The sequence below is a fragment of the Patiria miniata genome, unplaced genomic scaffold (genome assembly GCF_015706575.1).
Source record: "Patiria miniata isolate m_02_andy unplaced genomic scaffold, ASM1570657v1 HiC_scaffold_30, whole genome shotgun sequence".
NCBI lineage: Eukaryota > Metazoa > Echinodermata > Asteroidea > Valvatida > Asterinidae > Patiria > Patiria miniata.
In genome coordinates this window covers 68,314-82,589 of record NW_024037070.1, presented here as the reverse complement: position 1 = coordinate 82,589, position 14,276 = coordinate 68,314, and the positions used below count along the sequence as shown (strand labels likewise).

Here is a 14,276-nt window from a genome sequence, read left to right as displayed (position 1 = left end):
TTCCCACGTAAACAGAGCTGCACTAGTGGCGAGTGAGCAAATGCTCCCTAGTTCTCCATATGTTTTCCCATTAATTTTCCGAGATATGTTAAAGCGCACCACGTTGGGGACCGGGAACACTCGGTTGATTCTGTGCCTAATTTCCGGACGCGACTCAGTGTTTTTGAAAGTTGGCCTTTGCCGCTTGCGGCACTGTTGACGTCACACGCCCAGCTTTTGCGTGATCTTGGCATCTCTACACACGGACATCTTGAAGATTTTCCAATCAGCATCGTTGATTACTTGGCTGTAATCCCTTACTTGTTACTGAAGCACTACGCCTTGTGAACGACCCTCACCCAAGGAATTGACAAAAAAGTTTCGAACTTTAATCGAAACTTGAAGTCACCAGCCAAACTTTTTAGAGCTCTCACGAGACTCGGTCCCCAAAGACGTGCGACCGGCGTGCAACATATTAATTACGTCACACAGAGTTTCTCATTAATTCAAGCAATTATTATGAGGATCTGAAATTCACGTGTAACAGCCTCACGAACCGGCCAATTAGCTGTAGGTGATCAGCGTCGGCCGAAGATAATTCAAGATAATTCACCTCCCTCAAGAGTTCCTAAACCGATCAGCAAACAACATCTGCAGCTCATTATTGAATTCAAACCGCAATCTGCATCGTATAATTTTTTTACACCAAACAGTCAACGACTCATTGTCTCAAAATACCCTTCCCAATTATTTTTAAATTAATTTAATGTTTTCCTCTCCTCTACTTGTCTAACTCCCTCTCCCACCCCTCCCTTTGTAATTATCTCCTCTCTAATAGCACAATAATCCGACACGTGAAAAAAACAGGCTTGACTCGTGCTCGTGAATTTAAATAGTAGTCATGAGTTGTTTATTATAGATTATTGAACTCTGTATCCTTTATTGATATGATCATGCATCGGTTTGGATATAATACATCGATCTGTTTGGATATATATCGATCAGGAAGGTTTCGGTTTATATCGTTACGTTCTTCGTGTTCAACGCTGATTTGTTTCCAATACTGCATGCAAGGGCGGATCCAGGGGGGGGGCCAAAGGGGGCCATGGCCCCCCCCCCCCCCCCAAAACGAAATCAATTTTTTTTTTTTTATGTGACATCGCAATAACGGCAGGCAATGAGTACACCACCATCTTTTCCTCAAAAAAAAACATTGGTTAAAGTGGTCAGAAATTGCCTCAGATGGCACCACAGAGCATCTAGAATCCAAAAATTGTTCGGGGCCCTTAAGCGGGCCCCGAACCCCACGCCGTAATTTTTTTGACCCACTTTTTGACATCGCAATAAAGGCAGGCAATGAGTACACCACCATCTTTTTCTCAAAAAAAAACATTGGTTAAAGTGGTCAGAAATTGCCTCAGATCGCACCACAGAGCATCTAGAATCCAAAAAAAAATTCGGGGCCCTTAAGCGGGCCCCGAACCCCACGCCGTAATTTTTTTGACCCACTTTTTGACATCGCAATAAAGGCAGGCAATGAGTACACCAACATCTTTTCCTCAAAAAAAACATTGGTTAAAGTGGTCAGAAATCGCCTCAGATCACACCACAGAGCATCTAGAATCCAAAATTTTTTTGACCCACTTTTTGGGGGGAACCAAAATTTTTTTGGCCCCCCCCCAAAATTGTGTTCTGGATCCGCCCTTGACTGCATGCACTCTTGCCATTGCCTCAAAGGCAGTACGTTGAGGGCGCACTGGCTCCTCTCCAATCACAAAATCGGATGATCTTCACCGAATAATAGTACAGCAGAAGGATCTAAGGAGACAGTCCTCATTTGCACTCGTGAGCAGACTCGAGCTACATCTACTGGCGAAGTTGTGGCATCATTTTGATATGGCTGATGCAAGACGAATCACATTGCTTCGACCGCATATAATGCTACTCGTCTTTTGTCTATCAATTTGGTTCTACCAACCAGGTAGGAAAATGACTGGATTGGAAACAGGCCAATCCTGGCACGCTATCAATTCTATCACGGAGGCCCCCTTCAGTGGCGAAAGCATTGTTGCTTTGTACAGCGGTGTTGACAATGGTTTCTCCATGGAAGGGGGCCTCGTGTGAATGTACAGTAACCACATGCTTGGTTTTGTCTATAGTTATAAATAGGTGGATAATAGTGGCCGGTCGGGTTTGTAATCGATTTAGTCGCCCGAACCCCGAATTTCACTGACTAGACTTGTTGAAAGCCATTTTATTTATATTCTGATGGTCACACTTGCAGGTTCGAGTCACTTTTACTACTTCAAAATTAGCTATCAAACGGAGACGTACCGCCTGCAATTTATTCTTATAATGTACAACCAAGCTAATTGTTATTTATTCCAAACAAACTTTAAAGCCTGATCGGATTGTCAAGTTTTGAGTGCAAGGTAAATAAAAAATACGGTAACTTCCTTTCTTCCTGTTAAACGCTTTCCCGCATTTATGACCACTTCAACACAGTTCTGTCAACTTTTCATAATCATGTTGGATTTTATAAAATGTAAACGTTCTTATTTTCACGACTTTTTTTAATACTGCCTTCAAAACGTGCAACAAATGGCGAAATTAATCGACCGATTTTAAATTCAAAATTGAACACAAAAAAGTTGAAATTTGATGGCCCTTAAACGAAGGAGAAAACATACACAGCTATGTCAAATCCTGCCCGTTCCGACGAGTTAATTTGATTGCACCAATTGCAAGTACATGATAGAATTCAACCACATCGAAATCCGACAGGCGATAGCTAGCATTAAAAGCAAACTAATGAAGTTCTGTGCGGTCTATCGTGCAAAATGTATTGTAAACAATTGTTATCACAGCACAAACTTAATGGGACAATTGCAGCTAAATAAAGGGTTTTGTTATAGCTTCTGTTTATGTGTATCAAAAGGCGCGCCTGATACAGGGTGAGTAAAAAAAAAAGCGCAACCTAAACCAAAAATTAATATTTAAAAAATATGTAGCACCAAACGTGCAAAATAATGACTGGAAAGCCAATTTCATCAGCTACTTGTAGACAACAAATACTGGAATTGCTCAATCCGTTCAAAGAATATCTCCATTTAAACACAATGACCCTCAAAACCTAGCTCTTTCGTCCAAAAACGAGAATTTATTGTGTATTCTGACCGTTTGGAAAAACACAGACAATGACACAGAATACTTGTTGCATTGTCAACAAGTAAATAGAGTGCTTTATAAAATCCACTTTCTTAAAGACGGGCCTTCAAAGGACTTCATGTATTAACTTTCAAACTGAGGTTTTATCGACGGTGATGTTTGAAGACAAATCTTGAAATCACATTTTTGGACGAAAAAGGGTTTAGGGTCATGGTGTTTAAATGGTTATATTCTTTGAACGGATTGAGCAATTTCAGTATTTTTTCATCTAAAAGTATAGCTTATGAAATTGGCTTTCAAGTCATTATTTTGTTAGGTGCTACATTTTTTTTAATATGGAATATATTTTGGAGGGATTTGGGTTCTTTCGACGCGACGCACTGCCACGAAATGCGACGTGCTTCGTCTTTAATAATTATTGCAACCGATGCACCAGACGGTAACGACTACAAAGAGGAAACGGCCACCATCGTATCACATGCGGTTTCCTATATTAAACTTTTCTTGGGTTTCTGTGATTTTTGCCCATCCCAAAACTAAACATTAAATAAATTATACCAAAGTGTTAGAATGATAGTATATTATGATATATTTTCTTTGCTCTACCAGCATCACCTTCTCGTATACCAGAGAGGTGTCCTGAACAAGCCACCCACTGTCAACCGGAGAATTGCTCAGATCGGGTACCTGCCACAGGTCGTGAGCCGCCGACGAGGAGATATAACTGCAGATGCGATAAACGCTGCAGTCTATATGGCGACTGTTGTGTCGACTACTGGGATCACTGCGTCAACGAGACGGCTCCTCCAGTGACGAGATCAGAGTACATCCCTTTCTTTGAATGCATCACTCTATTGGCGCCCTTTAAAAAAGCCTTAGAGAGTTATTTTGCTGTTGCAAGATGTCCTCCCGACTGGCCTCAAGATGACATTCGACAGAACTGCGAGGACGAAACACTAGCGATGTCTCAGAAACTACTGACATTTCCTGTCAACGGTCCAGACGAGATAGTCTTCAAGAACGTGTTCTGTACGATTTGCCATCACATACCAGTATATCAGCTCATACCGTGGTCTATCAGGCTGTGGGACTGTAAAGATTCATATTCGATGGCCTCGTGTTTTGAGTTTAAATTATATCCTCCACCATCTCTTAGCAGTGATTTGCATCTCTGTTATACAGACATTGTCGATACTTGCCCGCCGAACACTACAGAATCCCAAAGCACTTTTTGTCAGAATCATACCTCTTTAGTTTTTGACATCGAAGGGGGTCCAGCCTACAAAAATGTCTACTGTTCACATTGTCACGGCCTTTCCCATAGAAATCTCAAATGCAAATTATTTGGACAAAACCGTCTGGATCCCCAGTTTTCGATTCTTCTTCTGTTTGATTTCACAGAGAGAAGGGTTGTTTCCGATATTTTGGGGGAGAGTTTAGGAGACTGCAGCCAATGGCAGATATATGATCCATTCCAAGATGGATGCAGAAACCTTAGTTGTCCAGTCGGTATGACGATTCAATCTGGCCGGTGTGTAGAAGCCTTGCTCCCCCGCAGTGCTTGGACCGACGGTATCACTGGTGACTGTTTCCAACAATTACTTTCCTCCGGAGGAATCGCAAACTACACGAGGGATAACTTTACAACACTTGTGAAGGTTTCCCAGCAAAGCGGTGTGATGAGCGAGCAGTATTACGTGAGGCAACATTTTTCTGTAGCGAAGCGCGTTCAAGACGCTCTCAACAGCTTTGCCGATGATGTGTCGACTTCTTATCCGTGCAATTCAACCAGACTGATTCTTGTAGTCTCATCTCAAGCCAACACCAAGTCAAAGTTTCCTATCTGCCAAGGCTTCACCCTGCATGGCGTCCAACTCGGTGATATCGACCTCAATAATGATCTCTACGTCACAAAAGATGGACATGAGTACAGTGGGTTAGACTTCATGCACGTTACAGTCTATGAGTTCGTATCTGGTAATGGCAGTAGTAGTAAGGAAACGTACCTCAGGCTGTGTGACCCATTTGTAGACAAAAAATGTCCGGTTCTATCTTTCAACAGAAGTGAGTTTCTTGTTGAAAAGGCTGATGATGATGATGATGTCTTTGCTCATAAGGCTTCTGGGCAGACATTCCAAGCTGATGACGTCTGGCAGTTGCCTGATGGTTCTCTTCGAGTCTGTAACTTTCTCTCTCCAATCACCCCGGATAATTATCCAGCTTGGATGACAACTCTGTCAGATTTCAGTTTTGCAGGTAGTGGGCTTTCTCTCGTCTGCTTGATCCTAGCCTTTGCCACTTATGTTGTGTTCCCGGCTGTGCGAAATCAGCCTGGAAAAATCATCATGAATCTGATGGTGGCGCTAATTCTGGCCCAAGTCTCCCTAATGATTGGCAAGATGTCCACACACTGGCTGTGCGTCTTGAGGGCAACAAGTCTGCATTTCTCCTGGCTTGCCACCTTTTCGTGGATGAGTGTCTTGGCTACTGACTTGGCACTAAACATCCAGTCCAAAACGGTGCCACGACGGCGAGATGAATCAAACAATTCTAAGGTCTTGAAGCTCGGTCTAGTTGCCTGGGGTCTCCCCGCTGTCTTTGTATCTGTCTGCTTCTTGGTATCTAAGATGGGTCCGCATCAGTCCCGGGTGTGGCTTGAGTACGGTGGAAGCACCTGTTGGATCGCGGACCCTCTGCATTCCTTGTTTGTCTTCGGTATTCCTGTTGCTGTGCTTCTAACGGTCAACTGCGTGCTGCTTGCATATATGATCTATGCCGTCTTGTCAAATCGCAAGAGACTGGTTGCTCTACAGATGGCAAGAAGTGCAAGAAACGATTTGCTGTTGTGTTCCAAGGTAGGTTTTTGACCTACCATTTACTATCGTGGTAACTTGCATTTTTAGTTGAGCCAAGAAGAAGCCTGCAGCTGCTGATCTGCTTAAATTTCACCGATTAACAAACTTATTGGGAGATGATCATTTTTAGAACCTCATTCGTGACTGGTATGAAACGTCAAAGATGTTTTTGGCAAATATTTTCCTCAAAAAGGGACACAATTCTGGCACCCCCGGTAAATTGTGAAAAGAGGAGCCTCCTATCACTCTCTCCCTTGCTCCGCCCCAGAATCACTCTCACTTAAAATATCTTATTTTCTACCCTGAAGCTCGTGATGGTGACTGGGGCGACCTGGTCGCTTTTGTTTGCCGCCAATGTAGCCAAGAGCGCAGAATTCTGGTACGTCGCAGTCTTGGTCAACTCCCTGCAGGGCGCCCTCATCGGCCTGATGTTCCTACTGAAGGGCAGCGTGAGAAGACTGTGGCAGGAAAAACTACAGAATTACTGGAGTAAACACTGCGTCTGTTGCCGCTCTCGCAAACCCGGGGAATCAAGTCGGCCAACATCAGCGACGTCTCGAGATCAACCAGCTACGTCAAGTGGTAGGCGTCTACGATCCAACATCGTAGTTCCACTAAATGTCCATGATCAGGTAAATGGCAATGTTGATTTGCTGGCATCCTCCACTAATCCAGGCAACCGAGATTAGAAACAACAGTTTAAGTTAAAGCAGTGTACATGGGCGTCACCAGGATTTTTTCTAGGGGGGAAGGACATTTCCCCCAAAAATCCTTGTTCTTTCTCTTGCATGTTCTCAATTTACCATTTTTTCGAGGGTGGGCGGGGGACTTTACCACCCCCATTCCCATTGACACCCCTGCAGTCGCCCATTTTATTAAATGTGTATTTAATTAATAGTAAATGTGACTTCTCACCTCTTTTTATGTTTCAGGGGGCAACCCCCCCCCCCCTTGCCCTATACTGGCGATGCACATGGCACTGTGAAGACTTATCTGACGATTAAAATTAATCCACATTTAGGCGTAGTATACTGAGATGACACGCAGCCCACGCGCTCTTATGGGAGCTAACTTATGTGGTACTCACACAAAGTGAACAATGGTACCACACAAAGCGTCCTTTGTAAAAACGGTTCCCAGAAGTGAAATTCTAAAGAAGAGGGATAAAGGGAAAACAATGCAAAGTACCCTGCTAGGCCTCAGGTTTAGAGCAAGTGGTACGCGCGTACTCCTCCGCTCCGAGTATCCACTCCAAGTTATAAGGACGAACAGGCCACAAAACAAGCTTTAAAATGTTGAAGTATTTACGAATACATTTTCGACTATATCTTGCCAGAATTAGTGACAAAAATTAATGCCGTGAATTATTAAACTGATTTACTTCTTGTTTTTAACTGCCGTTACGGAGAGGGCGTGTGAACAGTCCCGATGCTTCGGTCAATGGTCGAAGAAACACGATGATATTAGCTTTAATAGGATTACCTTCGTGTTGCACAAACCTATGGATGTTTAGACATATTGAAATGTTATGTATTAATAATATTTCATTGTATAAATCGCATTTGTTAAAGGCCAGTCTGGTATAACAGTACCTGATAAAATAAGCAGTTGTTTAGTCCTATTTGACGTGACGTGAACCGATATTATGTAGAAGTGGCGTTTTAAACGTGTTATTGTGTAATGTTAAGTAAACTATAACACCATTTTATGAATAATTCATAACACACTTACTGCGCAATATAGCACTGTGCCAGGCGCGGTTCTACGGGGGGGCTAGCCCCCCCCCCCCAAAAAAAATGAATGCCTTAAAAAAAATTGCATTAGCAAAAAGAAGGATTGTGATTTACATGCGAACAGTGTCCCCCTAAAGAAGAAATAGCCGTGACAAGGGTGCATTAGTTAATATAGTGTGAATTAGTTTAGGATTTTATTGGCGCTGCCCATTGAAAATATGGCATGAGCCCCCCCCCCCCCCCCCCCCCCCCCCTATTGATTTTCGGAGGCCTAAGTGTCAGGAAAAAATAACCGGTCCACATTTCAGCACGCCTCCCTGAAAAATTCTGGATCCACCGTGCTAGCCCCCCCAAAACATTTGTTCTAGAACCGCGCCTGCACTGTTATGTGCTGTATCTATTATAGGCCCTAGTTTCGAGAAAAGGGGTTGGCTCTCGACTCAATTAGATCTACATGTATATCCATTTTAAGACAACTGAAAATAGGAGCCATCGCTGTATTGTGAAGTAGTTTGAAATGTCGTTGATTCAATCAGACGTTGTCACTTTGATCTGTCGCTGAATTGTCCAAACAATATTATTGTGTCCAGATCATTAGGAGTGTCCGTCTTTGTAAAATGTTGTCGTGATCAATTGACCACTGTGCAGTGATGCGTGATTGAAGTTCAATGAAACTCACAGGGTTTAGGCCAAGTATAAGGAGTATCCACAATGCAAAAACTGTAGTGTTGATTTAACACCATTCGGTATCTATATAGGGCAACACCAGTAAAAATTAACACCAGATGGTCATATATAGATACCAATGGTTTAAATTTAACTCTGCAGTTTTTGCAGTGCGCACAATCAATAAAATATCAAAACTGAGTTCATGGTTTTGTAGTTATTTCAAAAAAAGTCAGACGGACACTTGCTTTGGGAGGGGGGGAACTGTATAAAAACTGCCCAATTGTGTTCGCAATAAAAACATGCCACGGTGACTTCGCAATCTAATACTTTTAAAGTGTGTTTTCAAGTTATGATTACTCGTAAAAATCGTTCTTACATAATCAAGGAAATATATACATTGATTTGCACTGGATCACTTTAATCCGACAGAATTCAAGAATATTCAAATGGCAAACGCATTTCTTTGTTTTAGCTTGCAACTGCTACTTTGATCGACATGTTCAATGTTCAGGGAAAAAAACAGGCCCACTGAATCAAGGATTAATTGAGAGAAAACAGTTACCATGAATGTGGAAACGTTTTAAGGTTTGATATTTGAAGGTTTTATTTTGGGTGTCGTATTTTTTTTATGTATAAGTGTACATAAAGCTGTTTTCTTTCAATTAGAATTAACTTTGTTTTTAATTTGAAAAATATGTTTATACCGATATAACTATGGATGTTATTTTTTATTATTATTATTTATTGCACAGCGCTTTGTGGATTGCATTGGAAGTCGCTGTAAGTTTTTAAGTGTGATTATTATTATTATCAAATCCGCCGCTCAGACCGCCATATAATGATGAATTCACATTAAATTAAATGATACTTCATTTTCAGAATGTAAAATCATAGAGCAAGGTAAAATCCACGTTATACGTTTTCTCCGGCGGTATATATCGGTAATAAGCTCCCATTATGGACGTCAGGTATTACGTATACGAAGCTTGTTGTAAACACCAGCTGGCTACAGTTGTATCCAATTTACGTAGCAATTCCGCGAGGATTTGATGATGCAAAACATTGGAACTTGGGAATACAGGGGGCGATAAACATCTAATTCCATGCCACCTGTTGGCGTAAGCTTTCACATAATTAGCCCGTGATTGCGTTTCTCAAATCCGGCGGGGAAAAAGATGTGTTCCTTGCTCGAATCAGCCAGATCTCAAGGCCTCCGCAATTATAATGTGATACTAGCATAAATCCATTGCTAACTAAAAAATAAAAACAAGCTAAAACAGACAGGATTTGTCATAAGTTGTCTCGAAATAAGTCACTAACGCGTGACCTATCAAACCATGCGACATATGCAAAACATGCATCATGGACTCTACAAATCATAATGTACTGAGAACGTAAATGTTTGGCTTTTGGGGACAAATTTCAGACTTGTAGGGCCTATTGGTACTTTCGGCTAATTTTGTTCTTCATGCTCAAAGATCGCTATTGATTTGACTTAAACAAAAACACCAAATAAAGCAAGGACTATTAAAGTATGCAACTGAAGTAAATGTACATTGTCGGAAAAGACTTTATTTTTTATTTGTATTTTCATATTGTTGTCAGAAAACAAACCAAAAACAACCAAAGTCCTACATCGATATTTATTTCAGTGTATTCATTATTTACATGTACACCAACCGATACAGTAAATTTTTTATAAGAATTGCGATAAAATTGTTTGCTATAAAACTATGTCATGGTATAAAGGCACTTCCAATGCTAACGACCTTAACGTTCAGTATTTCAAATTCTAAAGTTTCAAAGTAAAAAAAAATACATTTAGTTTAAATATTCACGAGTAGCACACTAATTTTTCATGACCACAAATGCTCATAACATTGTAATAGTAAAAAATACTACACTTATACAATATTGTGTGATGACACAATTAACACTGCACGCGTGTACGTGTGCAAAGCGCTAGCTGACCTTCACTGGGGGCTATTCCACTATCAACAATGGGTACTTCACTGGGGGGGGGGGGGGCTATTCCATTACCAATAATGGGATAAATAATAGCACAGTTTTTTCTACATTTCTTACTATAATTCCGTCCACATTAAAAAATGTGCGTTCAACATGTGAGTGTACGTGTGGGTTCAACCTGTAAAAACAACACCATTGAATCGCGTGCATTGTTTGCACAAGAAGTTCTCAAAAATGCTGCAAAAAGCAACCAATACCAGCGGCCAAGCAATTTGCCCTTCCTGAACATGCACATTTTAGACGGGCACTGCACTAGTACAATATAATGCAGAAAAAAAAGGCACATTGAAAGGTCTTTCTGTCATTAACATTTCTGTGGACCTATTTTGTTTCTATAGGCCTAATACTTATAATTTTTAAACAAAACTTGTTAGAAATAAATTTGGCATGAACAAAGAGAGAATAATGCTATATTTTACATAAATGTAAGATATCTTGGACAAGCTGGAATCCTGAAAAAAATGTCTTTACCATGAGAACATGTTACTCTAAAATACTGATCTTACTCTGAAAATTTAGTCATTCTCATTTCGAACGCTTGGATTTTTTTGATTTACTGTTACTTTGCAAATGAACTTTTTTATGATTTTTCAAATGATCTCCACGAGTAAATGACTTGTCACACACATCACACTTAAAAGGCCGCTCATTTGTATGAATTCTCTCATGAATTGTTCGATAAGAACTCCGTATAAAGGACATCCCACAAAACTGACACACATAGGGCCTACAGTTGAGGTGTATAGCCTCGTGGCTCTGTAGGTTGAAAAACGTTTTGAACGTCTTGACACAAAACTGGCAAGCATGTGGGCGTATGTTGCTGTGGATGATTTTCTTGTGTTGGTACAATGTTTTAGCTTGCTGGAATGACTTGTTGCACTTGTCACAAGTGAACGGTCGATGACTGCGATCAATAGTGTGAAGTTTCACATGTCTAGCCAGATTCCGCTTCAGCGAAAACGTCTTCCCACACTGGTCACACATGAAATCGGTAGCTGAAGCGAAATGACACTCTTCATGTCGCCGTAGGTTGGTTTTGAAACTGAAAACTTGCCCACATTCCCTACAAGGGTAACTCCCAGTCCCTCGACGTAAAGCTCCCTTCTTTTTATGACCTGATTTTGTTCTGCATTCCTCCTTAGAGTTTTGGGCTGACTTTGTGGGTTTTGTTCCATTTAAATCAGTACTGACTTTTCTTTTGGTGCGGCTTGACTGCTCTTGCTTATACCCATTCTTGGAATGTGAAGCAGTTTGGGAGTTTGAACACTTTTGGCTTGGTATGCGGGGCACAACTTAAAAACAAAAGAAAAGAAAAAATAATGAGACCACTGTGGACAAAGAGGCAAGAGAGCTGTAATCAGTTGCAGTAAAATAGCTTGCTTAAGGACACAAGCACTCACTAAGTCCCATACATGGCTTCCAACCAATATGACAACATCGAGTTTATTAAACCTCTCTCAGATTACTAAAGAAAACTATCAGGAGGTGAAGAGAATTTTGCAGGAAGTAGCAACACAACATGGCATCTTATTTATACAAACTCGAATCTCTATAGACTTTGTACACAACCAAAGAAGTGGCGTCAGGATACTACATTCTTTCCGAGGATTCACCTGGGCAAGTTCTTGTTGGGGTTGACATTTGAAAAGAAAATTAGGGGGCATTGAAGGAAGCTTCTGAGCTTACCTTTAATTTTCAGGACAGACCTGCTGAGCCGTTTTTGTTTCTTAGGGAGAGGCTTCATGGCTACGGCTACTCCGCTGGTCCTTGCACATCCATAGGAGTAACTGGGTTTATCTGCACAAGAAATCTCAGCCACATCTTCATGCAATTCCCTCTGGAGTCTCTCCAACGTGGCTTCAACGTCTTCACCATCGTCATCAATCAAGTCCATCTCTTCTCATCACTGGAAATGTACAAAGGGTACTCTACAATATTGATAATGGTATAGTTTAGGACACCTCGTATGTTTGACAACTTCCATTCATAAATCAAAAGCCTGCCCTCTTTATGCAAAATTAAGGTAGATGATATTCAACATGGTATCTTAGCGAATTATTGAGATGATTCCAACCACATAAACAATAAACATGATAAACATGATAACGTGACTTTTCCTGCTTTGTGCTTGAGTTTAGGCCCAGCATATCATAGCCAAATGTTTAGATATAATGCCTAAGTCCCAAAACATGAAAGTGTCTGTTCATTCTCTTAAATGGAATGGGGTCCTAACTCCTAAACTACACAATTACCGTAAAGAGTATCGGAAAAAATGTTGCAACCTGACGCCATTTTTTACTTCATATATCATCTCAATGAAGGTCAGTCATTGCAAAAATGATAAGACATGAATCTGGGACTGAGAAACATTTCCAAGTTTGTTAGGAAATACTTAAAAAAGTTTCTTGACTCTCCATAGACTTTGTACACAACCACTAAGTGGCGTCAGGTTGCAACATTTTTGCAACATTTTTGTGGTCAGAGAGAAGGCAATGTGATATCAGAAACTGATTTCATGTTTTCACTTGGAAACATAAAAACTAAAAAGTAAAAAAACACACAAAAAACTGACTGCACAAGGTTGAAAGTAATGAAACTTGAAGGTCATGAAGGTGGCATTTGCATGACTCTTCTTATCTGCATATTTTACAGTTGAAAAAGTCATATTAAAAAAAGCAGAACGGGTGTATCTATATCTCTGCTTAGAAAAAAAATAGATAGGCCCACGGTTATTACATGCTTGGCATGTCACTGTCATGACTGTTGTCACATTTAGAAGATTCGACCTCGACTAGCCCGACTGCGTCTGGCCGTACAGTACTATCGTACTACAGAGCTTGCGATAGTACTGTACGGCCAGACGCAGTCGGGCTAGACCTCGACTTGCCCGGCAAGTATTTTATCACGAATTAGATGCATCAAACCTTAAATAACTATGTAAGAAAAGTGTCATTCAACACATGTTCAACGCGAAGACTTGGAAGTCTGTTCAAGTTCAGGAATAGAACCAAATATGAGTAATTAAAGTAAAACCATAATTACCTCATTTAAAACATTCATCGTATTAAACAGGAAATTTCAATTCCGGCCAGGCAGTCGACAAACTATGCAGGCGCGCGGATACGACGCGATCAGGCAGACTAGTCCCTGGCCCTGGCCCTCGCGCGCCTAGGCATAGGGACGGGGGCCAGTCTGTTAAAGTACGAGATCGAGAGGGGGGCGGGGCAGAACAAGCGGGAAGGGCCAGCACCTGTCAGACAGGGCGGGACTCGTGAAGGGGCGTAGTAAAAGATAAACGAATTAGGATTCATACATCCTTTAGAATTAAAGGACACATTTCTTGGCTTTGAAACTAAAAGTAAGCAGTGCGTATCCTCAAGTTTTCCCCCCAAAACGGTCATTTTTTTCACAAGAAAAACATATTTTATAGGCTAATTCTTTGAACCAAACGATGTCTTTAGTGCGATGCGAGCAAGTGTGATTCTCTAGAGGGATTCTATCAGCTTCTAAGAATTTTGCACATATGACAAAACATAACTGGAAGGGGCAAGCCTAATATAACCGACTTCCTCTGGCCGTACAGTACTATCGCAAGCTCTGTACGGCCAGAGGCAGTCCGGCTAGCCTAATGTCCCAGATCACCAAAATTTAATTCACTGGAAGTTGTTAAATTCATGTATCTGGAGTAATAATGGGGTGAATTTAGGCAATTACCGGGTAATCCTATACAATAGCACTGCCCGGCTCTCATCACCAGCCAACAACCTGGCTAAGTTACAAGAGACAGTAGAGTCAGTCGGACAGTCAGTCGTATGCAAAGATGACTATAGGCTGGCCCTGTCTG

General features: G+C 41.2%; 2 protein-coding genes across 2 annotated transcripts; one reads left to right on the top strand and one right to left on the bottom strand.

The window, feature by feature from the left end:
• The first annotated feature begins 3,537 nt into the window (after positions 1-3,537).
• LOC119739381 lies at positions 3,538-6,691 on the top strand. Its single transcript, XM_038214310.1, has 3 exons — positions 3,538-3,586; positions 3,757-6,002; positions 6,311-6,691. Exons 1-3 carry the CDS (start codon positions 3,538-3,540, stop codon positions 6,689-6,691), a joined length of 2,676 nt encoding a protein of 891 aa, XP_038070238.1.
• A 3,254-nt stretch (positions 6,692-9,945) lies between these two features.
• LOC119739477 (gastrula zinc finger protein XlCGF7.1-like) lies at positions 9,946-13,600 on the bottom strand. Its single transcript, XM_038214450.1, has 3 exons — positions 13,475-13,600; positions 12,119-12,338; positions 9,946-11,724 (listed from the first exon to the last, which is right to left on the bottom strand). The coding sequence occupies exons 2-3, from the start codon at positions 12,324-12,326 to the stop codon at positions 10,958-10,960; spliced, it is 975 nt and encodes a 324-aa protein (XP_038070378.1). The 5' UTR covers positions 12,327-12,338; positions 13,475-13,600; the 3' UTR covers positions 9,946-10,957.
• Between the last annotated feature and the right edge of the window lie 676 nt (positions 13,601-14,276).